Source organism: Protopterus annectens, chromosome 13.part0, assembly GCF_019279795.1.
Source record: "Protopterus annectens isolate FY-2018-M chromosome 13.part0, PAN1.0, whole genome shotgun sequence".
NCBI classification, from domain to species: domain Eukaryota; kingdom Metazoa; phylum Chordata; order Ceratodontiformes; family Protopteridae; genus Protopterus; species Protopterus annectens.
In genome coordinates this window covers 1,346,046,065-1,346,072,968 of record NC_056747.1, presented here as the reverse complement: position 1 = coordinate 1,346,072,968, position 26,904 = coordinate 1,346,046,065, and the positions used below count along the sequence as shown (strand labels likewise).

General features: G+C 36.5%; 1 protein-coding gene across 1 annotated transcript in view; it reads right to left on the bottom strand.

Moving 5' to 3' along the window:
* Positions 1-26,904, bottom strand: part of LOC122788063 (ervatamin-B-like) — a 395,874-nt gene that overhangs the window by 126,928 nt on the left and 242,042 nt on the right. Inside the window, exon 5 of the mRNA XM_044054984.1 lies at positions 7,159-7,321. Coding sequence (XP_043910919.1) covers positions 7,159-7,321 — 163 coding nt within the window. The remainder of the gene's footprint in view (positions 1-7,158; positions 7,322-26,904) is intronic.

The following is a 26,904-nucleotide window of genomic DNA, read 5'->3' as shown; positions in this document are numbered from 1 at the left end:
TATATAATGTTATTTGTTTATTCTATTTTCTGTTAGACAATGGTATACTACCAATGTATATAACATTATTTGTTTGTTCTTTTTACTGTTAGATAATGGTATACTATCAATTTATATAATGTTATTTGTTCTATTTACTGTTAGATAATGGTGTACTACCAATGTATATAATTTTATTTGTTTTTTCCATTTGCTTTTAGATAACGGTATACTACCAATGTATATAATTTTATCTGATTGTTCTATTTACTGTTAGATAATGGTATACTACCAACTTATATAAAATTATTTGTTTGTTCTATTTATTGTTAGATAATGGTATACTACAATATACATAATGTTATTTGTTTGTTATATTTACTCTTAGATAATGGTGTACTACCAATGTATATAATGTTATTTGTTTGTTTTATTAACCGTTAGATAATGGTATACTACCTGTGTATATAAAATTATTTGTTTGTTCTAGTTACTGTTAGATAATTGTATACTACCTGTGGATATAAAATTATTTGTTTGTTCTTTTCAGTGTTCGATAACGGTATACTATCAATTTATATAATGTTATTTGTTTGTTCTATTTACTGTTAGACAATGGTAGACTACTAATGTATATAACATTATTTGTTTGTTCTTTTCACTGTTAGATAACGGTATACTATCAATTTATATAATGTTATTTGTTTGTTCTATTTTCTGTTAGATAATAGTATATTACCATTGTATATAATGTTATTTGTTTGTTCTATTTACTGTTAGATAACTGTATACTACCAAAGTATATAATTGTATTTGTTTCTTCTATTTGCTGTTAGATAATGGTGTACTACCAATGTATATAATGTTATTTGTTCCTTTTATTAACTGTTAGATAATGGTCTACTACCTGTGTGTATAAAATTATTTGTTTGTTCTATTTACAATGGTATACTACCAATGTATATAACAGTATTTGTTTGTTCTTTATACTATTAGATGATGGTATACTATCAATTTATATAATGTTATTTGTTCTATTTACTGTTAGATAATGTTATTTGTTTGTAATATTTACTGTTAGGTAATTGAATACTACCAATGTATATAATTTTATTTGTTTGTTCTATTTACTTTTCGATAACGGTATACTCTCAATGTATATAATTGTATTTGTTTGGTCTATTTGCTGTTAGATAACGGTATACTACCAATAAATATAAAATTATTTGTTCATAGGATCATAGGTTCATAGGTTTGTACTAGGCTATCTGCCCTAGGGCATTTATAAGCCTAGCCAGAGTGTATGTGGCTTACACCACCCCTTAGGATGAGAATACTACACCCTTTTAGGGTTTAGTTTACTATGCCTCTGTCTAGTAGTGACACAGAGATGACCCCCGGGGTAATCCTACGATCTCCCATCCACTCGTAGAGATTTCTCTTGAATAGAGTCAGTGAGGGGCTCTGCCTAACATGGACTGGGATTCTGTTCCAGAGTGTAGGGAGCCTCTGGGTTATGAATCTGTCCCTCCAGCACATTCTATTTATTTCTGTGTTGAGGTTTAAGTCACTTGTTCTCGTGGCTCTGATGGATTTGGATTCTCTGAGGTGGAGCATGTCCATTAATTCAGGACTGGACATGACCTTGTATGTCAGGCACAGATCACCTCTGAGTAGTCGGTATGCGACTGAATAGAGCTGGGTTTTTTTCAGTCGGGCAGCATATGACATATGTTTAAGACCCTTTATCCTCTTGGTGAGGAACTTTTGGGGTCTTTCCAACTGCTGCAGGTGTCGGGTGAGATACATCCTAAATGGGGCATTGTACTCAATCATTGGCCTGATAAGAGAAGAGTACAGGGGCGCAATGACCTTTCTTGATCTAGATGTGACACCCTTCATGATAAGGTGGGCAATATAGAAGGTCTTCCTAACCACTTTGGCAATGTGAGTGTCAAATGAGAGGTCACTGTCAACCTGGGTCCCTAGGTCCCTGATTACCTCTTCCGTACTTAATGGATTACCTCCTATGTGGTAATTTTTCGGTACCTTGTTTTTCCCAAAGGGTATGACTATACATTTTTTGGCGTTCAGCTTAAGGCCATGGCTCTGGCACCAATTATCTGTTTCTATGAGGCCTTTCTGAAGGATGTTTGTGTCCGCTGGAGTATCAGTTATGGCACCCAGTTTGCAGTCATCTGCGAACTTTGTCAGCCACAATCCTCCTATGTTTGCCTGTACCTCTGAAAAATAAATGCCGAACAAGAGGGGTCCCAGGACTGAGCCCTGTGGGACACCGCATGTGACTGGCATAGAGTCTGACATAGCTCCAGCAACTCTGACCTTGTGGGCTCTGTCCTTGAGCCAGTTTGCAACCCATCTTGTGACATATGGGTTTACATTTAAGCTGGTGAGTTTGTCTATGATGCCCGAGTGGGGTATTGTGTCAAAGGCTTTTGCAAGGTCAAGGTAGGCTGTGTGAACTGCCTTACCCTCATCAATGGCCTTAGTGACTGTTTCAAAAAAGTCGACCAAGTTCAAAAGGCAGGATCTGCCCTTGACAAAGCCAAATTGGGTAGGATCCAATGTCTGTAGGTCCCCAATGTCTTTGTTTATGAGTTCCATAATGATCCTCTCCATAGCTTTGCAGACCAGGCTTGTCAAGCTTATGGGGCAGTAATTTCCAGGGTCCATAGAAGCACCACCTTTGTGAAGTGGGACCACTGTTGTCGTACGCCACTCTTTGGGTACGTATCCTGTGGTAAGGCTAAGATTAAACAGCAGCCTTATGTGTGGGTTTAGTTCCTCTTGGAGTTCATGTAGCACACAGTCTGGGACACCATCCGGTCCCATTGATGCTGTGTTTTTAGCTTTAGAGAGAGCGGCTCTCACCTGGGCATCTGAGATGTTAGGGAGGCTACACACTGCTGGGATAGTTATTTCTCCTTTTGGGGGGGAGGGGGTGGAGAAATTTGCACTGAACCTCTCTGTCAGAATGTTGGCGATGTCAGTGGGTTCAGTGTATTTTGTGTCATTTTGGACTAACTCTGAGCATATCTGGGAGTTTCCACCCAGGTTTCTAACATAGCTAAAGAAGGCCTTGTGATTGTCTTTTGTGTCTTTTGCGATTTTTCTCTCAAAGTTGGCCTTGGATGATTTTATGATTGATCATAGTTTTTTGCTAGTACTGATCAGAGATGCCTTCCCTTTTAGGGATTTTGCTCTGTCATGTAGTAGCTTCCTCCTCCTGTTGTAAAGTTTGTTTATGGCTGGGGTCCACCAGACCGGTGCCTGCCTTTGGGGAATGGGTCTTGGTTTTATTTGGGATTGCATGATCCATGCATTCTTGAAGGTGCCCATAGAAGGCATTTGCAAAGGATTCAGCAGTGTGGATTGTGGTTTCCACTGGCCCAGGGGCCTTGAACGATACCACTTCAGTCTTAAGAAGTGTGAAGTTTGCTTTCGAGAAGTTCTTCACTGTGGTCTTTTGTGCAGGGGGTGGGGGCGGGATGTGGATTTCTAGTGAGATTAATTTATGGTCTGATCTTACCAAAGAGGGATGTACTTCCGGTGTGGAGCATTTTGTCCCCATGTTTGTGATGATCAAGTCTAGTATATTGTCTCCTCTTGTGGGAATGGTAACTAGTTGTTCCATTGCATTTGAGTTTATGAATTCTAAGAACCTTTGGGTTAGGGTGTTGGGGCTTGAGTAATGTTCCCAGTCTATGTTTGGGTAGTTGAAGTCTCCCAAAATTATGGTATTTGGAGAGACATTCATACTCTCCAGTGTTTTCAGGAAGGCTGTGTGGGGTTCCTGAGTTTGAGAGGGTGGTCTGTAGCAGGCTACAAACTGTAAGGCAGTTTTTCCTATGGTTAGTTGCACCTGGATAGTCTCCAATGCTTTGTGCGTTGCCACTAACCTGGAGGTGTGGGTATCTTTGATGAAAATGGATACTCCCCCTCCTTTTGTATTTCGGTCCAGGTTTTGGGGCCGGAAAGCATGATATGAGGTAAAACCTGATAGTGCTGGGGTGCTCTCAGGAGCCTTAAACCAGGTTTCAGTCACTGCACAGATATCGATGTTCTCCATACTGAGGAGGGCTTCGAGGGTGTGCATCTTGAGTTTAGACTTCTGGCATTAAGCAGCATTACCCTTAGTTTTTTTCCACTTGTGTTTTCTAGGGAGGTAGTTTTGTCATTTGAACCTTGCCTAAAAAAGGCACTATGGGGGTGGCAAGAGCCTTGGCCAATATGTGTGTTCTATTTACTGTTAAATAATGGTATACTACCAATGTATATAATGTTATTCATTTGTTTTAATTACTATTAGATAAAGGTATGCTACCAATGTATATAATGTTATTTGTTTTTTTTATTTACCGTTAGAAAATGGTATGCTACCTGTGTATATACAATTATTTGTTTGTTCTTTTTACTGTTAGATAATGGTATACTACCAATGTATGTAATTTTATTTGTTTGTTCTATTTGCTGTTAGATAACGGTATACTCCCAATGTGTATACATATATATATATATATATATATATATATATATATATATATATATATATATATATATTTATCTGTTCTATTTTCTGTTATATAATGGTATACTAGCAATGTATATAATGGTATTTGTTTGTTCTATTTACTGTTAGATAGTGGTATACTACCTGTGTATATATAATTGTTTGTTCTATTTTCTGTTATATAATGGTATACTAGCAATGTATATAATGGTATTTGTTTGTTCTATTTACTGTTAGATAGTGGTATACTACCAATGTATATATATTATTTGTTTGTTCTGTTTACTGTTAGATAATGGTATACTCCCAATGTGTGTATACATACATATATATATATATATATATATATATATATATATATATATATATATATATATATCTGTTCTATTTACTGTTTGATAATGGTATACTACCAATGTATATAAAATTATTTGTTTGTTTTTTTACTGTTAGATAATGGTGTACTACCAATGTATATAATGTTATTTGTTCATTTTATTTACTGTTAGATAATTTTGTACTACCTGTGTATATAAAATTATTAGTTTTTTCTATTTACTGTTAGATAATGGTATACTGCCAATGTATGTAATTTTATCTGTTTGTTCTATTTACTATTTGATAACGGTATACTACCAATGTATGTAATGTTATCTGTTTGTTCTATTTACTATTAGATATCGGTATACTCCCAATGTATATAATGTTATTTGTTTCTTCTATTTACTGTTAGATCCTGGTGTACTACCAGTGTATATAATGTTATTTGTTCTCTTTATTGTACTGAGGAGCATTTCTCCCAGGGCTTCAATGGAAAACGGGCTCTGTACAGCCCGGTGGACTTTCCTGGTTAACAAACTGCAAATAAATAAATAAATGCTGGAAGAACAGAGGGCACAATAATAAACTGTAAAGACTGAGGTTTATCAGGTAGCAAATGTTCATATAATCCGTCATGAATGTGGGGACCAGGTGGGTATGCTAGGAAATCAGACTTAGCTGAGAGCATTTTTTTTTTCCACTGGTGAGTACTCATAAACCTATGAGAATGTCAGTGATTTACTGTAGTAATGTTAGGTTATACAGGATGTGTACCATAGGAACTCCAACATACTTTGTGCTGATGAGCAGATCAGACAATTGGTAGGGGAAGTTCTGAGATACACATTTAAAAAGAAGAACTTGAAAAGATTGTTGTTTGGAACTTGGTCCAAACTGGAGACTTCACAGACTATGAGTGTAGGTAACTCTGGCATATTTCCTGGTGGAAAATGCAATTTTTGTATGCATGTGGATTCCAAAGGTGAATTTCTACATCCAGATTTGAACAGGGTATTCAGGTCCAACTTGATGGCCAATTGTAACAGCACAAAGATTGTTTATTTGGTATGCTGCTCAGTTTGTACCTGCTTCTATGGTGGCATGACAACACGGAGGCTAAGGGACCTGATGAGGGAACATCTATATGACATTGGAAGAATGGCAGAAACCAATGCTCTGGCGAGATATGTTGAGAGGTTTGATGCCATGCACACATTTAATTTTATGGTGCTAGATAAGGTTGTCACTAATAATAGGGGGTGAGATGTCAAGTTAAAAACAGAGAACAAGAAGCTCAAATGGATTGTGAGACTCAGGACGAACATGGGAAAAGGTCTTAATGACAAATTGAATATTAAGCCTATTTTACTGGGCAGGGATTTCCAGAAGTGAAGTTGATAGGATTGTGTGCCATATCCCCCTGAGGCACTGTATCTCATTTATTAGTATGTAATTATAGACACATTTTATCATGATATTTTTATACAGAAGTTTTATCTTTCATTGCTTTAATGTTTGGTTAAAGTGTGATATGCTATGCATGTAGTGTTTTTATGCTTTGAATGCGTATGAACATGAATTTGATTAGTGAAATTTATGTTGAGTGTAATATGACTTTAAATTTAGAAGGTAGAATAGTGCATTAGCATAATTGATTGGAATGACAGGTATAAATTATGGATGGTTATTGTTTGAATTGTCTGATGAAGTGGCTTGGGCCATAAAAGCACTCACCAGGTTTGTTTTATTAAAGTGTTTTATGCTTCATATAGCCGTGGTCTGGTGTCTCCTGTTCCTGTTTCTGCAATTTTTCCTTAAAATGTTTACTGCATGGGATCTCTGGTGGTATCCAAGGAAGGAAACACTGCAGCACAATACAGTAAGAGCAATTGCCATGCATGTCGACAGTGCATGGGTGAAAACTGATAAAACTCCTCAGCAAGGGTTATATGGCCACAATATAAAGGAGGTCCTGACTAAAATGTCTGTTGGGTCATTTTTTATTTTTTATCAGTTTGCAAGAATGGCTGGATATTTTTGAAAAGAAACAATGTCATTAACAGAATAAATTTATGTGGGGACTTTGGAATATGGAATACAGCTGCATTGTAAAATATTATCAGAGTTTTATAAGATACATTTATTAGACTGTGATATCATTATGCTTTATTTATTTATTTGTTAGTTATGATAATATTGGCAAATGAATTCTTCATAACAACACATTGTGTCCTGCACCCTCTGTAAAGAAAAAGTACCTGGAAAAGGTAGCATATCAAACAAATAAAGCATTGCTGTTGTTAAACAATTATAATCCATGTCATTACCATTTCCTGAAAACTGATAAAAGTCTGGTGGTATTTTCATGGCAAATGTGATCGGCCCTCTTTTTTCAACTGCTGTAGCCATATCTTCTTCACGTGTGATTCTCTTACATTGAAGATTCTTAATTTGAACACTCTTGCGCTTGTAGAAAAGACATAATTCATTCTAGGACAACATAAAAATATATTACATATAAAACAAAATCACTTTATTCAGTTATTTGTAATAAAACCTAAACTAAAAAATCTAATGTATTTATCTCCTAAGTAAAACCAACTGTTTTATAGTGTAGAAAGTATGAGCATATATTGACATAACACTTGTTCTTGTATATGCTTCCTGTTGGGCACAGCTGCTACAATGTTCAAGTAAAAAGTCAATAACAGAAGTAACTTGTCTAACTCCTCTCAAATCACATGCTTCTTTGCTTTAATACAAAGTAACTTGTAGTTAATCCATATACAACAAAATGGATATTATTGTAGCCCATATGTGCAGTCTACTAAATGCAAAACTGATAGAAGAAAGAGCCTGGCTTTTTGACACAGAGGGCTGGAGGCCTGATTCTGACCTATATAGGTTCATAGGTCCATAGGTGTTTACTAGGCTAATGACCACAAGGGCCTTTATAAGCCTAGCCATGCATCCCAAATCTCTGTCAAGTTCTGGTATCCTTGATAAGTGTAAGCAGAGGCTTGGAAGATGAAACATTTACAAGCAGGGGTCTGGAAGATTAAACATTTAAAGGTTGTCTGTGTCGATTAGAGACACAGGTGCCAAACCAGGGATGAATTTCCTGTTCCCCATCCATTTGTTCAAGTTACACTTGAACTGGGTTAGGGAGAAACTCTGTTTCACATGGATGGGGACCTGTTCCAGGCATGGGGTTGTATCTAGGCTACATACCACTCTCTCCAATATGTGCTATTTATATCCCAGGCAAGGATTAACTCTTTAGAATGGGTAATTCTGGTTGTGTTTGTCTTGTGGATATGCAGGAGATCCATCACAGTGGGATCTGACAATGCCTGTATGCCAGGCATAGATCTCCCCAAAACAAACTATAGGAGACAGAATACAAGGGACAGAGCCTTGAGGTTGTCTCCATAGGCAATGAAAAGGCATGTAGTGAAGAAGACTGTTTTCATAGAGTATAGTACCCCTACTTCATCAGACAATAAAAAATAGTGAAAAAGCCAGTTATATAACTAATAGTTGCATGATAGTCAGCTGACTTCCATAAAGTCAATTAAAACTATGTGGAAAATAAAAATAATTATATAACAATAACAAATAACAAAAGTCCAAGACATTAAACATTAAAAGTACATCTAAATGGGAAATGTGTTTTAACCGATGATAGTATTGCACAACGGACTTGCTAAGAAAATTAATCCAAAGGTTTGCATACAGTGATAGTTACTATTTTTGCTAAAATAACAGAGGAATTCAACTTGTGCATGATTTTTTATGATTTTAAACATCATCTCATTAAGTTCCTTAATTTTAAAATGCATGCAATGGAACTAGTCTCATTAAAGCCTGGGTGTCTAAAGGCATCTACTCTTAGCTGCCATAACAGCTCCCGACATTCTAATCTTAAAGATACAGGACCCCCCTCTCCTGAAATTCTTCATGGTCAATGACTTTAAAAACTAAAGAATGTTCAGGGTTATTATGTATGTGCTTAGCTAAGACATTATCAATCCTGTTGTTCCTGACGGCATATAAGTGTTCATATACCCTTTCTTTTAGGTGTCTGTCAATCTTCCCAATGTAATAACTGGAACATAGTCTACATTTTGCTAGGTATATGACACTCTTGGAATTATAATTGTATTTTCCCTTACAGGTGAATTTCATATCTTCAATTTGAAAGAAATTCCCCATTTCCACAAACCTACAATAATTACACCTCACATTTGAACATTCCCTTCATTCTTGAAAAATCTCTCTTTTTGTATTCCAAAATATTCTTTAAATTCTCACCCCTTCTATATATAACTGGTGGATAAGCTGATAGGTTTGGCCCAATGGTTTCATCCATGGATATCAAATTCCAGTTCTTGACCAAAATGCGTTTTATTACTTGTGCATCCTTACTAAAAGTAGTAATAAAAGACAATGAAAAATCATTCTGTCGTCTGATCACTATTGTATTTGAAATAGGGTTAACCTGATGAAATTCATTCAGAATAGATTTAAAATGACCTGATGCTCTCTTCAGTTTCAACTCTGAAAGAAGTTCTTCCAATAAACTGTTGGGATAACCTTGCTTCAGAAACATATCCTTCAAAAAGTCACATTGAGCCATAATATCTGAATTATTCGAAACCATCCGGGTGGCCCTAACCAATTGTCCTTTTACTACGGACCTTTTTTGATGTATAGAGTATGAACTAGAATAATACAAGAAAGAATTGGAATACATTTTTTTCCTAAATATAGCTGCTTTGTACACTTGCATTCTATCTTTACTAAGGAGAACATCTAAATAAGATAATTTATCTGAGTTAAATTCACTTGTGAAATTCAAAAATCCAGTAGTGTTATTGAAGTAACTTAACAATTCCTGAAAGGCAACATAATCGCCTTTAAATATGATAAACATCATCCACATATCTTGTATAAACGTAATGGAGTCAATCAAGGGGTTGTTTTTAAATACAAATTCATTTTCACAAAATCCCATGACCAGATTATCAAAACTACCCCCACAGGGAAACCCAATGGCTACCCCTTTTGTTTGTAAATAATATTTACCTTCAAATAAGAAAAATTGCATTTGTCAATAATGCCTGAGTGGGGTATTTGTTAAATGCCTTGGCCAGGTCAAGGTAGATAGTGTGAACTTATTTTCCCTCATTTGTTGCTTTAGTGACCTTCTCAAAGAATCCACAAGGCTGAGTAGGCATGACCTGCCCTTGATGAAAACAGACTGGGTTGGGCCCAGTGTCTTTATGTTTACTATATCATTATTGATCATTTCCATGAGAATTCTTTCCATGGTTTTGCATAAAAGACTAGTGAGACTTATGGGTCTGTAGGTGACTCAGCTTTATGCAGAGGGATGACTTTTGCTGTTCTCCATTCATGAGGGACAAAGCCTGTTTGGAGGCTACAGTTGAACTGCAATTTCAGAGGCCCTGATAGGTCATGTTTCATGCTGTTCAGAAGGCATACTGGGATATTGTCTGGGCCCATAGATTCAGTGTTCTTGGCCTTAGAGAGAGCATTAAGGGCCTGTTCCCTAGTGATAGGAGTGGGAGTTATATGGTATTTCCTGAGGAAAGCTTGAGGTGGAGAGAGGGGTAAAGTTGGAGCTGAATTTATTGGCCAGTAGGTTTGCTATATCTTCTGGCTCAGTATAGATGGCTCCATTTACAATAAGCTGTGCACATGACTGTGTATTGCCTTTGAGGTTGTGGACATAGCTAAATAATGCCTTGTGGTTGTTCTTGGCCTGGGAGGCCAAATTTAACTCAAACTTGGCTTTGGTGGACTTTATTTGTTCTCTGAGTTGTTTGTTTAGTTTGATGAGAGTACTTTTATTCTGCTAGGTGCTGCACCTCCTAATTTATGCCATGGGACACTGGTTTGCCATTGGATGAACTAGCCAGGCAGGGGAAGCAGTGAAGGTCCACAGTATGCTCACTTCTCTCACTGGCAGAGATTTGCTCATATTCAGAGACAGAATGGGTGGTGCAGTTTCTCTGATGGAGATTAGAAAGAACACTGGTCATGCTCTACAGGGTGTGGGAAGGCTCATTGGAGGAAACTCTCCTTACAGAAATTAGGGATCACCCTGTGCAGTCAGTCCATTGCACACTCATCCATAGTGCCTTGCTGGGTGTGTGCATGAGTAAGGTGGGAGATAAAAACTTTAAATATTCAAACCACCCCTGATGGCTGCCTGGATGATGACCCCAATCAGTTGCCTCTTGGATGATGATGGCAAGAAATGGGTTGATTGGCTGAGAAAGGATATTAAGATTGGTAGCAGAAACTGAAAAAAAATGGTGGAGGGAAGAAAATAACCTACAATAAAAAATGACATAAAAGGGAAGATATAAGTCAGAAATGAGTCAGTAGCTGTAGTCTGGGCACCAAGTAAAGATGGACCCTTGGAGCTTTTCACTAATGTGAATGTAGAAGGTAATTGAGCGAGAGCTTTATAAATGACAAATTACAGTCAGTAAAGAAGCAGTAAATGGGGTCATGAGTAACTATATTAGGACTTTAGGAAACAAGTTATATGGAGAGATTTACGTGCACAAAAAGTGTATTTCAAACTAGTACAAATGTTCCTTGCAGAGAGACTACCATATATACATGTATATAAGTCAGTCTCATGGGTAAGTTGAGAGTCAAGTTTGAGACCAAAAGTCGATGAACACCCATGCATAGGTCAAGGGGTTAAAGCTGGTGACAGACAATAAGTAATGGCAGTTTTTTTAATAATTGTCATGCCTTACTGACACTTCTCTTAACTGTAGCTGTTTAAACATTGTACTGTGCTGGTATGAGTCCCTCCCCCATTGGTTAAAGAGCAGACTGTTAGGAGAAGTATCTGTAAGGCATGATAGTCATTAAAGCATGAAGCATTAAGTGAAAACACTCTTTTTATGAACCAGGATGCATGGCTGCTGACTCTGAAGTGCAGATTCTCATTCCACTGGCTTCATACAACAGTGATAAGCTGTTCCTTTCATGTTGAGGATTTTGTGACTAGAAAGCAATAAAACAAATCCATCAGCAAAGAAAAGGATGTAACCCTGCCATTCACAACCTGGATACTTTCCAAATATTGGCTAGACCTTGAATTCTGTCCATGATAAGGGCAAAGGCTATTCCTTAGTGAAGTTTTAGGCCCACCATGAATGTGACAAACAGGAGGCGCTACATGATATTTCTTTGGCAGAGCCCTTTGCTCTCTGTGAATGTGACAAACAGGAGGGGCCACTTGATATTCCCCTGGTAGAGTACTATGGCTCCACAAATGTGTCTGATTTAGAGCTAAGAATACATGGATTATCTCATGTACTGGCAGTGGAGCCTTGTATTGTTACCCACGACTACAATAAATATGTAAATCAGACTAGGGAACTCCCATGAGCCCTCCAATATCTATACAAGGACAAAGACGTGATCCACAACTCAGATAGAATTCACACATTGTTACTCCTGAATCAGTATCTGTTTTCCACCATCTTGATCTAGGCTCTTCCAGTAAGGTTGAGGAGCATGATTCCACTATAACGGAAGCACACATTCCTTTCTCTTTTTCTGAAAATGGGAACTATACCCTACGTTGTCAGTATGAAGGTAATCATATCCATCTTCCAAAAAGGAGCATTAACCACAACAAACCAATAACATACAGCACCTTCAGTATTTCTGCCTGGATCTTCCAGTCTTAACAGGGGAACTGTTAAACTGTGGAAGTGATGTCATCTTCAGAAATGGGTCCATTCCCTTCAGTTCCTTCTGGAACTATTCCCAACCCCAAAAGACGGCAACATCACTGGGTTCAGGATTTCTTCAAAGTGTTCTTTCTACTTCCTAACAATGCCCCCAGTGAGGTCAGCATTCATCTGCCTTGCTGAAAACAACCTGGCCAATGTCTGATAGGTACTTCACAAGATCGAGGCTATGACCTATTAACAGACTGCTTCCTATAACTATTTAACTATAAGAAACCCTAGCTAGTAAACAGAATACCTGCACCCAAGCTGTAGCTATCCTCCTCCAGGCTCTGATTGTTTTTCTGCTCCTTTCCCACCTCTCTTGGCTCTTCCTGCTCCGTTCGCCTTGCGAGCTCACTCCGCTCCCCTACCCTGCCCCCAAATTCCACCCACCCCCACTACTCCTACATTTATTCCTCTCCCCACTAATCCCTCCCTATCCCACAACCAATCCCTAACTACCTTCCCCCCTTCCTATTACCCACCTGACCTCACCCCTTCCTCCAACCAACCTGACTCACTATCACTCCCCCCACCCACCTAATATCTCTTCATCCTTCTCTATAACATCTAACTCCACTACCATGTCCACCTTTCCCTTCTCATTCCTTATCTCTATATCCTTGCCCTTATTTCTACTTACTCTTTACCATACCACCTCCTTCACTGATCTCTATTTAAAACTTCCCCTATCTCCCACTCACAACATCCCTACATCTCACTTTCATAATATCTCATCCTCTTTAATTCCCCTCCACCCTATCCTTCTCCTAAATGTAAAAGTATTTCCAAACTCTTCTAATTACTTCAAACCCAAAACAAATCTCTATCAGCCTTCTCTAATCAAATACAAACCTAACAAACATATTCTCCTTCCCACTTACCTTTGTCTAGCCGGAGACATCCACCCTAATCCCGGACCAAACCTCTCCCCAACAAACCTCCCCAGAACCAGCGCCAAACCCTCAAGTAAACACCTTAAACTCTTCACCATCAACACCCAAAGCTTAAGAAAAAAATTAACCCTCTTCCATGCCTGGCTCAGCCATAACCTACCAGACATAGAAGCTATCTCTGAAACCTGGCTAAAACCTCATATAAGTGACTTTGAATTCCTTCCCCCTGCATTTCACTCTCTCCGATCTGACCACCCAAATAGCAGAGGTGGTGGTGTAGCTTTAATCTACTCCAACCAATTGTCCATCTCTCCTTACCCTAACCCTATTCCCTCTTTCTCAAATGCTGAACTTGTGATTGGCCTACTAAAAATAAATACCCATAAAAGTATCTGCATTATTTCCCTCTATATTCCCCTGGTAACAACACCAATACCCTGGAAGACATACTATCCTGGACCTCATCCAATATTAAACTAGAAACCTACATCATAGGAGATGTAAATATTGACTGGGGAAAAATCATCAGCCCTAATCCCACAATAACAATCAACCTACTCAGCTTCACTCAACTTACAAACTCCATTACCAGGCCTAACAAAACCAACCCTCTAGGCTCCATACTTGACTGGATCCTAGTATCTCATCCTAACAAAATCATAAAATCCGGTGTCATTCCTGACTCATTAGGAGACCACCTCCCTGCCTTCACCCTTCGAGCTACTCCCACTTCATCACACTCTCACTAATACATTCATACTCGTAACCTGTCTAACTTTAACCCCACCACCTTCTCTACCTCCCTTAAACTAACTAACTGGAGCCCATTAAAAATACTACCATTAGGCAAAGCCGTTGACTACTTCAATTCTACATTCTTAACTGTCCTTAACTCCCTTGCTCCAATCAGAACTAAAAGAGTCAAAACTAAGACCACCCCATGGCTCACCAAAGATACAAAAAAGATAATGCTACATAGGGATAAAACATGGAAAACTTACCTCCTCCATAAACAGCCAGAAATACTACTTAAATATAAACAATTCAGAAACCTAGCCAAAACACAAGTCATTAGAGATAAAAAATCTTACTACATCAAACTAAAAGAAAATCATGCTAAAAATCCCAAACAGTTCTGGAACTCTATTAATTCCCTCCTCAGCCCAGGTACAAAAAAACCCCTGTCCAGACACCAGCAAATCTGACCCCAAAATTGCCTCGCTATTCAATGCCTTCTTTACGTCTTCTATCGCTGAGCTAAGACCTTTACCAACATTAACCCTCCTCCACCCTGCTCAATCTCCCCCTCCCTCATCTCTACACCCTTTTTTGAACTTAAACCCATCTCCACCAATCTAATAAAAAAACTTCTTTATAAACTTAAGCCTTGCTCTAACGCCCCTGAAAGCATTCCATCCTCCTTCCTAAAAAATAGCCTCTGATGCTATTGCTCTGCCTATCAGCATCCTGATCAATAGATCACTAAGTGAATCCTATGTTCCCAAATTTGGTGTTCTGCATTTATTCTTCCACTTCATAAGGGTGGCAAAAAATTGTAATGTCTCCAATTTCTGCCCCATAGCCATCCTCTCCCCCATCTCCAAAATTCTTGAAAAATGTATCCACCTGCAGCTCTTGCCATTCCTTATCAAACCACAGCTACTCTCTCCTACCCAACACGGCTTCCGCCCAGGACACAGTACTAACACCGCCCTTCTTTCCTTCTTACATTCTGTAAACTCAGCTCGTGACTCTGGTAATATGGCATCTTCTGTTCTGCTTGACTTATCCAAAGCCTTTGATACCATCTCTCATACCCACAAAAAACATCAAATATTATCTGTACCTATCTTCCCCCAGGAAAAAATCCAACCATATTAGAAGACCTACTAAACTGGCTCTCACTAAATCACCCTCAAGAAACAATACTCTTAGGGGATTTTAACATTGACTGGAACTTATGTAAACAGACTAATCCATCCACCCTTATTAACCTGAATGGCTTCTCTCAAATAATCAACTCCCCAACTAGAATAAACAAACTTAATAATAAAGAAAGTATACTTGACTGGATGTTAACAAATAGTCCTCAGCAAAAGTTATACAACAGGAACTCTCCCAGATGACCTCAGTGATCACTCCCTCACTTATATTATTAGGCAAAAAAACAGTACTACTGTCCCCATCCAAGTCAGATCATTCCGTAGTAAGAAATATTTTGACCTCAACCAGTATCAAAATGAACTCACGCTAGTCAACTGGTCACCTCTTAAATCTCTCCCAATAGATGAAGCAGTTAGTCACTTTAATAATACTTTTCTCACTATCCTTGAACATCATGCCCCAATGCGTTCTATGCGTGTCAAATCTAAAACAGCCCAATGGCTCTCAAATAACACTAAGAAACTTATCTTAAGTAGGAATAAAGTCTGGGCTAAATGGTACCACAAAAGCCTAACTGATAATGTCACTTTTAGACAACAGAGAAATATGACAAAAAGCCATCATACAAGATAAAAGAACTTCTATACTCAGCTTCAGCAATCTTCACCACACCAACCACATAAATTTTGGTCGTCTGTCAATAAACTATTATCCCCTGGTAAAGTTGCGACACCAAACCCATCTGGCTCTGACCCCGACTGCCCCTTACAAACAGCTAATGCCTTTAACACTTTCTTCACTTCTGCCATACTAAACCTAGCTAATCAACAAAACCCAGATACCTCCAAACTATTTACACCCAGCTCTACCCCCATTTCACCTTAAACCCATACCCACTTCTCAAATATTGTCCTTACTTCATAAACTAAAACCTACAACCCCTCTGCTGACCGATTACCAGCAGAATACCTCCAACTAGGTGCAAAAGCCTTAGCATACCCCATCTCTATACTTATTAACAGGACAATAAAAGAAAGTACAATTCCATCAGTCTGGAAAATCTCTTATATTATCCCTCTTTTTAAAGGAGGTGACTCTACTGAGTATTCTAACTACCGCCCTATAGCATTACTATCTCCGCTTGCAAAAATTATGGAGAAGTGTATCCACAAACAGTTACTAAATCACCTACTAGACCATAAACTCCTGGCTAATTGCCAACATGGGTTTCGACCATACCATAGTACTAGCACAGCCTTACTATCCTTCATCGACTCAATTAACAAAAACCGCAACAATAATACTCCTTCATCGGCATTCTTCATAGACCTGTCCAAAGCCTTTGACATGGTCAATCACCAGCTTCTTCTCCATCGTTTAAAATCTTTCTCTCTAGATAACCCTGCCTTATGCTGGTTCACATCTTACCTAGACAACCGCAAACAAGCAGTTCTATGGGACAACCAACTCTCTGATCTTCTCCCCACCACTATAGGAGTCCCTCAGGGCTCTATTTTAGGTCCTCTTTTGTTTTCCATTTTCATTAATGAACTTCATCTAGCTACTCCACAAACAACTTCATTCAATATGCAGATGACACTACCATCATTTGCTCAGCCTCAACGCAGTCAGAACTTCACTCTCTCACACAAAAACACTTCTCAACTATAGAACAATGGTTCTCTAATCATTGTCTTCTCCTTAACCCCAAGAAAACCAAACTCTTGCTCTTCTCACCCACCCACTTGTCTACCTCTATCCATTTCACGCTAATATCTGATAATGGGACCATTATCTCTCCTGACCAAACAACAAAACTCTTGGGTATTACTGTTGACAATCAATTAAAAATTGACAATCATATTAATCTTACAATAAAATCTACCAACAGAAAACTAGGCTCTCTCTACAGAATCAAATCTTTTCTTACTCCTGAAGCCAAAACTACAATAGCTAGAACCCACTTAATCTCAACCCTTTTATATGCTTCCTCCATATACACAAATCTTTCTAAACATAATCTTAATAAACTTACTACATCATATAATAATATTGCCAGATTTGCAACTGCCTCTCCATATAGAACTCATCATTGTTTAAATCTCAAGAAGCTTGGGTGGCTGGAACTACCACACCTCATACAATACTATCAACTCACTATTGCCCATAATGCCCTACATCACCCTGACAACACCCCAATACTCTCCACCCTCATAACGCCCTATAACAATCAGAGGTACCTACACTCCACCAACAAAATACTGGTCCAAACATCCCGATCCAAAAATTCAGCAGGTGACTCCACATTTTCCAACTCAATTGGCAAAATATGGAACAAGTTACCACAAGACCTTACATCCCTAACTTCACTCTCCCTATTTCAAACTAAACTAAAATTCTTCCTAAATAACCATTGGCTCTGTTCTTGTCATAACCCTGGTTAGCTCTCTTTTTTTTTCCATCTTTATCTGATTCCTTAACAACCTTTCTCTTTCTTCTCTTCTACATACTCTAACAGAGTATTTAATTTTCTTCATCTTTTCTTTTTTTACCATCCTAGATTTAGATTCTACTCAAAAGTTTATACAACCTGTTTCAAGATTTATTGCATATGTTTTTTGTTTTCCTATTATTGTATATTGATGTATATCTTGACATTGTTTAGTAGTATGTAGTGGAGCTTTTCTCCCCGGGCCTCCACTGAAAATGGACATATATCCAGTTGGACTAGCCCGGTAAACAAATGTAAAATAAAATAAATAAAGTAAAATAAATAAATACCCACCTTCTAAGCCATCTCTCCAATCTCAACCTCTCTCAAACAACTCTTTCATGGTTCTCTAGCTACCTTTCAAACAGGTCCCAAGCCATGAAATGGGGCCAAGCCACCTCATCTTTCCTTCTTACCCCTACCGGAGTACCCCAAGGTTCCATACTTGGCCCATTGCTATTTAATATCTTCATTAATCACTTCCACAAAGCCATTCCTAACACCAAAATTGTGCAATATGCTGATGACTCCACTTTGATCTGCTGCACTACCAACCTAACAGAGCTCCAAGTCTCTGACACAAATAGCCTTCTCAACCATTGAAAACTGGATGCTCCAAAATCACCTCTCATTAAATGCCAATAAAACAAAAATCCTTCTATTCTCCCCCTCAAAATCCTCCCCTCTTGACAATAACTCCCTCCATATAACCAGTCTCAATAACTCCTCCATTGAGATTGTACCCTCTGCCAAACTTCTTGGTGTCACAATTGACAATCAACTAAAATTTAACACTCATATCCAGGTAAACATCAAGAAAACACACATAAAACTAGGCCTACTTTACAGAAACAACTACTTCCTCTCTCCTTCCACCAGACTAACTCTTGCCTCTACCTACCTCCTTCCCTCTCTTATGTATGGTGCTCCTCTGCTCACTAATTTATCTTCCACACTCACCTCCAAACTTGACGTTTGTTATAACAAAATTTCCAGATTTGCTACCAATGCCAAATCCTCCTCTCATCACTGCACCGCCCTTCATTCTCTAAACTGGCTTGAACTCCCTAACCTACTTGACTTTCTCCAAATTACTACAGCCCACAAATTACTATTCCAACCCACTAACTGCCCTGCTCTATCTAACATTCTACAACCTTATACCCCTCTCAGACCCCTTAGATCCTTTCACCAAAACCTGACCACCATTTAAAAACCCAAGTGCCCAGCTGGTCAGCTTCTCCTATCCTTTACCCTAGCAAAAAAATGGAATGCTCTACCCTCCTCTCTAAGGACCTGTAACAACCATCTTATCTTCAAAACTCAACTTCATTCCTACCTCTACCTGAACAGGAAATGCAACTGCACTCTTCCACCCATACCTCTCATGCCCTCCTCCCCCTTTACTCCAGGCTAACCTTTTCTTCCTACCTTACTCTCAATCCACTGATTCATTTTGTAACTAGATAATAATATCTAGCCTTTATACTAAAAGCTTGTTTGTTTATTTTTCTGAACAATAACTGTAATTGTCTGATTTTTTCTTGTTAAAGGAACCCATTGTTTGTACTCTAACTCTTTGATATTTTCATGTAATTATCTTTGCTATGTGGAGCTTTTCTCCCTGGGCCTCCACTGAAAATGGGCCCTTAAGCCCAGTGGACCTCCCCAGTAATCAAACTGGAATAAATAATAAATAAATAATATAATATAATCTAGGGTTTCATTCCTACAGCCTCTGTTTGTCTATTGTGTGAAATTATAAATGTCTCTTAAGAGTACAGTGCTCTGCGGCTGAGACTAAAATGTTTCCGTGTAGATGAGTGCCTTACCCCAGTTAATGAAAAATAAATAAAATAAAATCCCCCTCCTCAGTTCAACATATCATGAACATTTGATATTCAGAATTATAAATAAAGAGACAAGGCATGAAATGTAGTGTTATCTCCATTTGGTTTACATTCAGATTGTGCAGTGGCATTCAGGAAACCTAACCACGGGAGATGCATATGGGCCTCTTAAACAATGATAAGAGTACAATATATTTAAAGATGCATCCAGAAGTAATGGTATGCACCCATCTTTTGAGGTAGGTCAGCTAATAATATATAAATAAACATGCCATTCCCTCCAATGGAGCTCAGGAAGTTTGCACTGTAACTGACACTATTAAAAGTCCTACATTTGAAGACTTGTAAAAACTATATGTAGAGTGCACACCCCTAAAACTTGAGAACAACATAGTAAATGATGTATTTAAAATTATATTATAAAAAATATACTTAGTTGTTAGAGATCCAGGGCTTTCCTTTTTAACACAGGTAACAAAGATACATAATCGTTGAGTCCTGGTTCAACAACTGCATGAAGTCTTGTAATCCAATAAACTTCTCTTAAATTAATTTGAAGTTCCCACCAACCGCCCCTTATACTGTGTGCAATCACTTCCAACATTCCAAATTTTCATTTTGTTTCCCCTTGACAAGTGAGTGTGTGTCTATGTAAGGTATTCTTGTTTTTATTGTGTTTAAATGTGTTTAGGAGCTTTTTTGATGCTCCTTGAACATCTAATTGCTGATCACAGTTACCTGTTGATTGATTTATTGTATAAAAAGGAGGTAACTTCATTACATCAATTAGTTCTGAAGAAGTCCCAGAGTGTTATAAAAAGTATAAAAATGCTAAACATTTGTGAAGGAATGAAGACTTTGTAACGGGGAACACTGTGTGGAACATATGGTGTTGTTTATGCCAAATGGGCACTTTTACAACGAAAGCACCATTTCCTCGGACCATGAATAGACAATTGCAAAAACTAAACCAATTATATTAGTACAGTCTTAAGCCTAACAGCCAGTGAATAACAGAAAGGATTGCAAACACATGCATTCATTGGTTAACTGTGTAAGCATAGTGATTGGTGCTTAACATTCTAACTTGCCAATAAATGAGTCAAATATAAAATCATAGCAAATCAAATACTAAATTCATAGAACTACAATAATCTTCATTCATTGAATACAACCAAATGTTCAGTGATTGGTAACTCATATTTCAGCTTACCAATGAGTAGTACAGATCAAAAAACACCACCAACATGTTTAAATGCATACTTCATTAATACAGCAGGAACAGTAATTTGTAGTTTACGCCACTTAGCAACCAACCAGCTTCAGTCAAAAGCAATTGTTTACTGAATAGTAGTCTGAATCTAAATGTAATGCCTAGACTTCACTTCTAAAAGTGATTGGTTCTTCCTATTACAATTAGCAAATCACCACATCGACATAAGAACCATGAAATAACTGAAACAATTCTGTGCAATATATTAATTTAAAACTTAAAACTATTAAAACTATTAACACGCATAATAAAATAAAATACATACAGAAGACTTAATGCTTCAAGCTGCAGGATTTCAAAACTAGTTTCAATGAAACCTGTTCATTTATCCCATGGGGAACATGCACTTAGGACTGATACTGTTTTGGTCACAACAGGTGTTAATAACTTATACTCAGTCATACCAAGCCTCAAGAATTGGGACTATATTGGTTTAAGGAGCAGGTGTTTGATTTAGCAGACTTGCAGACAGATAAAGTTAATGAGGCAGTAGTCCTTATGGAGGTGGTTCTGAAAAATAATAATATTTACTTTGAAAACCATTATTTTAAGCAAGTGACTGGAGTGGCAATGGGTATGGTGTGTGCCCCCAGGTTTTCCAATTTAGTCATGGCAAAATGTGAAAAATTATACATTTTTTTTAATATTTAAGGACTCCTGGTATTATACACACATTTCATGGATGACATATTTATTCTGTGGAATGACACTCAGGATTAGTTGCAGGATTTTTTTAAATATATCAGCAATGCAGTTGGAGTTTTAAAGTTTACTTGCAACTATAACCCAGGCAAAAATCACATTTTTGGATATAGGGTTAACAAAAAAATATTACTGAGTTAAGTTTTGTTTCCAATATTCACAGGAAAAATACTTTTTCCAACACATACCTGCATTACAATAGCTGGCACCTGGTATATCAGAAACAGGCAGTGGTAGAAGGCCAGATGGTCCATTTGGCCAGTATGGTGTCGGATATGGAGATTTTTATTACTGAATGTGAAGTTTTGTCAGATATATTTCATAGAAGAGACTACTCACTACACTATCTGCAGGAAATTAAATTTAAGGTAGTTAACAAGAGACAAATGTTTTACGCACCTATTTTAAGTAGATTTTACAGTGTCAATAGTCAAGTGAATGTAACAATGAGAGAAAATGATTTCAATAGTGATAATAGGAAATTATTTATTACTACGTTTACTGTTGACAGTAAAGCAATAGGTGAATGTTTGATCAGGAACTGGAGCATTTTATAGCCCCTTCCTGAAAATAAAAGTGGGTAAAAAACAATGTATAATCTATAGGAAGGATAAAACCTTCAAAAACTTGTTGGAAAGGAACAAAATAACTATTAAAAGGTCGAACAGCAAAAAGCTAGGCATGTTTAAATGCTGATATTGTTCTCAATGTCACTATGTAAAAAGATCTGACAGTTTCATAGTCAGGGGTGAAACTTTTCGGATAAATGGTCACTGTTTGTGTGATGCTAGAAAAGTGGTGTACTTAGCCAGTTGTGATGTGTGCCCTGCATTCTATGTAATGATGACTGGCAGGGAATTCAGAAGCAGGATTCATGAACATGTCGCTGATATTAAAAATTGTAAAACAACTAATGCATTATAGAGGTGTGTTGGAGTTTATAAAGACCATACATTTGGGTTTCTGGTTATTGATGAAGTCATAAAAGATGCATGGGGGTAGCATAGTTGGTGAACAATTGAATACGTTTTTTATTTATTTATTTGTCATTTGTTAACTGGGTTAGTCTGAGTGGGTATGTTGCCCTTTTTCAGCAGAGGCCTAAGGAGAAAAGCTCCAAATAAGTGTGAGGTAAAATGGTAAATTAGACTCAGTGCAACATGCTCTCCAGGATTAAATGATTCTGTGTCAATAAGTTTTAAAGCTGAAGCATTTTTGATGTTCAATAAGCATTGTTTTTATTTGATGTTTTAATTGATACTTTTTCATCAATGGACAGTTTTGATGCATGTGACTTTTGTAAATGATATTTTAAAGTAAAGCTTTTAATGTAATGGTAGTTCTGATTAAGTTCTTGGTATTAGTTGTGGAACAAAAGCGCTTAACCTTTGTGAACAACTTTTGTGAATAAACCTATTCTGTAGAATATCCGAGTGTTATTCTTCCAGCACCACAGAATTCATTTGGTTATAGTTTGTGCTCATTACTATGAAGAGTTCCAGTCATTTTTTGGTATGACCTATTTTAATACATTGTATGTAGCATAGTTTTGGAATTATTTTATTTTTCTTCAACATTTTTATTAGAATTTTTTGAAAGCAAGCATGAACGATAGTAACTTTTCATTAACAATGACGTAATTATCTTAATGACAAGAAAATAGAACACAGATCAATTTTAACTATCAAAAACAACATGCAAACAACTAAGACAACTATCTACAAGAGGTCTCTGCTAGCATACAAATAATTACAAATATATAATTTCAGTTATTTCTAAAAACAGTCATTGTTTGTTTAAGAGTTCATTTAGTTCTTTGCATGAATTATATGAGGGAGTGATTCTTGTGGTTCTTGTTCTTATTGTAATAATCTCCAGATGACTCACTTCAGAGGTGATGTTTCAAAATTCACTAAAGGAGGTAGTAGTATCACTTTTCCAATTCCTTATTACTTTTCTTGCAATTGACAATAAGCCCCACATAATTGGATATTTCAACTTTGTAACACACTCAGGTGATGAAGTATTAAAAAGAGCCAAGGATTTGGTTAGAATGAATTTGTCAGAAAATAAAGCCCATAAGAACCCATTGATTTTTTTCCAATATGGTTTAATTTCAACACATTCAAAAGATATATGTTCCCAGTCAGCTTTAACATCTAGTTTACATCTCCAACAAGCAATTCTAGTTTTAGATATGATTTCTATTTTATGTGGAGTGTAAAAAGACCTATATTTAAATTTCCATGAAAACAGTTTTCATTTAAGTGAAGATGTAGTTAGTTTGGATGATAGTAGAATTAGTCGTTCGTCTTTTTCACTATGGGATTTTTTATTTATAAGTTTAAAATAATTCCAGTTTGATTCTTTAACATTTTATGCTTCTTTTCTTATTGTTTTATGTGTTTTGGATAAAATGTTTCCATTTATTTTTTGTTGTATATGAATTGTTAAACACAGTTTTAAACATATAGCCATAGATCCTTATCTAAATTAAAATTATCAATTATATATTGCACAGAGTGAACATTTTCTTTATTCAATAATTGAGACCGATAAATGAGATTGTTTTCTTTAAAGGAATTCATGACAAACACATTTGAAGATGTAATATTATTTTGTGTATAGGTTATTGGAAAAATAAGAAACAACCATGCTTTATCTGCTGAGTTTTTGAAAATAAAGCTTCTCAAGGTACTTATTGTTAAATTAATTATGTCAGAGTTAACTTTAAAATTGGGATTATTTATAAATTGTTCTTTTAATAATCAATACATAGAATGATTTGGGGAAAAAATTGATTTGGATGTCCCAAAAAAATTGATTGGGTCAAGAAATTTCCAAAAATATCTTTCCATTTAGCAGTGTAGCAGGAATTTGACCATAAAATTATTGTTTTGATGATAGAAGCAATAGAGTATAGTTCTAAGTCTGGTAACCCAATACGTCCATTTGACCAATCTCTAATATGATCACTTAGTGCTTTTCTAGGTTTATTAGGAAACCGTAGGAATTTTAAAATTAAAGAATTGAACTTCTTTATAATGATTTTAGAGGGAGGTAAAGATAGCAACTGTACTATGTATAATATTTTTGGGAGTATATTTTAATTATAGATAGCTTCTCATCCATAGTAAAAAAAAGTATTTATTCCAATTATTTATAAAGACTTTGTGTAGTTTACAGACTAGTTTCATAACTGATATCTGTTATCTTTTTAACATTTTCTGCAATAACTATTTTTTAAATACTTTGTTTTTCTTTTTTTTCTCAATTTTTATTAAAGTTTCAAAACATGCATAAACAATAAACGTCCCAATAATAATTGAAAAGTTAATATTAAACAGAGTAGAATATGAATTTGTTTATTTTCTGTAAAAAGAGTAAAAAACATATGTTTAACTAACAAAGCAACTATTTACAAATGGTGTCCATATACACCCAATTAAATACAAATATATATTCCTATTGATACCATGGTTCAATCATTGTTTATTTAAAAGTTCAGTAAGTCCTTTCCATGAATTATATGAGGAAGTGATTCTTGTTCTTTTTGTTCTTATTGTAATGATCTCCAAATTGCTAAGTTCCAAAGTGATGTTTCTGAATTCTTTAAAAGAGGGAACAATGTCACTTTTCCAGTTACTTGTTATTACTTTCCTTGCAAATGACAATATGCTAAATAAAACTGGATAGTTCACCTTTGCAACACATTCAGGCATAAAAGCATTGAAGAGAATAAAGGATGTGGTCAATATAAATTTATCAGAGAATACAACTTGTCAAAATTATTCACTTCTTTCCAAAATGTTTAAATGTTAACACAGTCAAAGAATATGTGTTCCTAATCAGCTTTCTCATCTGATTTAAATCTCCAACAAGTAGTTCTGGTTTTAGATATGATTTATATTTTATGTGGTGTATAAAATGATCTATGTATATATTTCCATGTGAACAGTTTCCATCTAAGTGAAGATGTTGCTTGGATGATTTTAAAATTAATTGTTTATTTTCTTCTCAGGGGAATTCTAAGTTTATACTGCTGTAATAGTTCCAGTATGATTCTGTAATATATTGTACCTCTATTCTTATTGTTTTATACATTTTAGAAAATATATTGTTACTTTCTATGTTTTGCTGTATAAAGATTGAAAAAATTCAATTAACTTGAACGATGAAACAAATCATGGGCATTCAGAATCACCAATTAGTTGAAACACCTGATGTTCATAAGGATCATTTGCATATATCCTATGTGTCTCTGATGCAAGAGGTTTGAGAGGTCACTCAGTTGAAGTTCTAGCTTTGCTGAAGTTTTCATTTTGTTTTTACTGATTGTTTTTTTCAGTGACCTTCTTACTCATTGTTTTAGTTTGTTGTTTGCGATATTTTTGCAGTGGCCCTAATGATAATGGATATCAGCTAAGTATAGCAGCCAGGTGTTTGTCTTGGGTTGCGCTGATGAGGTCATAACAAGGCCAAAATATGCATATCCACAGCTAGTGGGGTTTTGCTTTATTGGCCTGAAATTGTCCAGTAAAATGATGAAACAAGTCATGGGCATTCATAATCACCAATCAGCTGAAACACCCGATGTTCTTAAGGATCATTTGCATATATCCTGTGTACCTCTGATACAAGTGGAAGTTCTAGCTTTGCGAGAGTTTTCATTTTGTTTTTACTGATTGGTCTTTCAGTGGCCTTCTCACTCATTGTTTTAATTTGTTGTTTGGGATATTTTTGCAGTGACCCTAATGATAATGGACATCAGCTGGGTATAACAGTCCTGTGCTTCTAATGCTTAGTCAAATACTCTGTGGTGACGAGGTCATAACAAGGCTGAAATATGCATATCCACAGGTAGTGGGGTTTGGCTTTATTGGACTGAAAATATTCAATAAAATGATGAAACAAGTCATGGACATTGAGAATTGCCAATTAGCTGAAACACTTGATGTTCATAAGGATCATTCACATATATCCCATGTGCCTCTGATACAAGAGGTTTGAGAGGTCACTCAGTTGAAGTTCTAGCTTTGCTGAAGTTTTCATTTTGTTTTTACTGATTGTTTTTTTCAGTGACCTTCTTACTCATTGTTTTAGTTTGTTGTTTGCGATATTTTTGCAGTGGCCCTAATGATAATGGGCATCAGCTGGGTATAACAGCCCTGTGCTTCTAATGCTTAG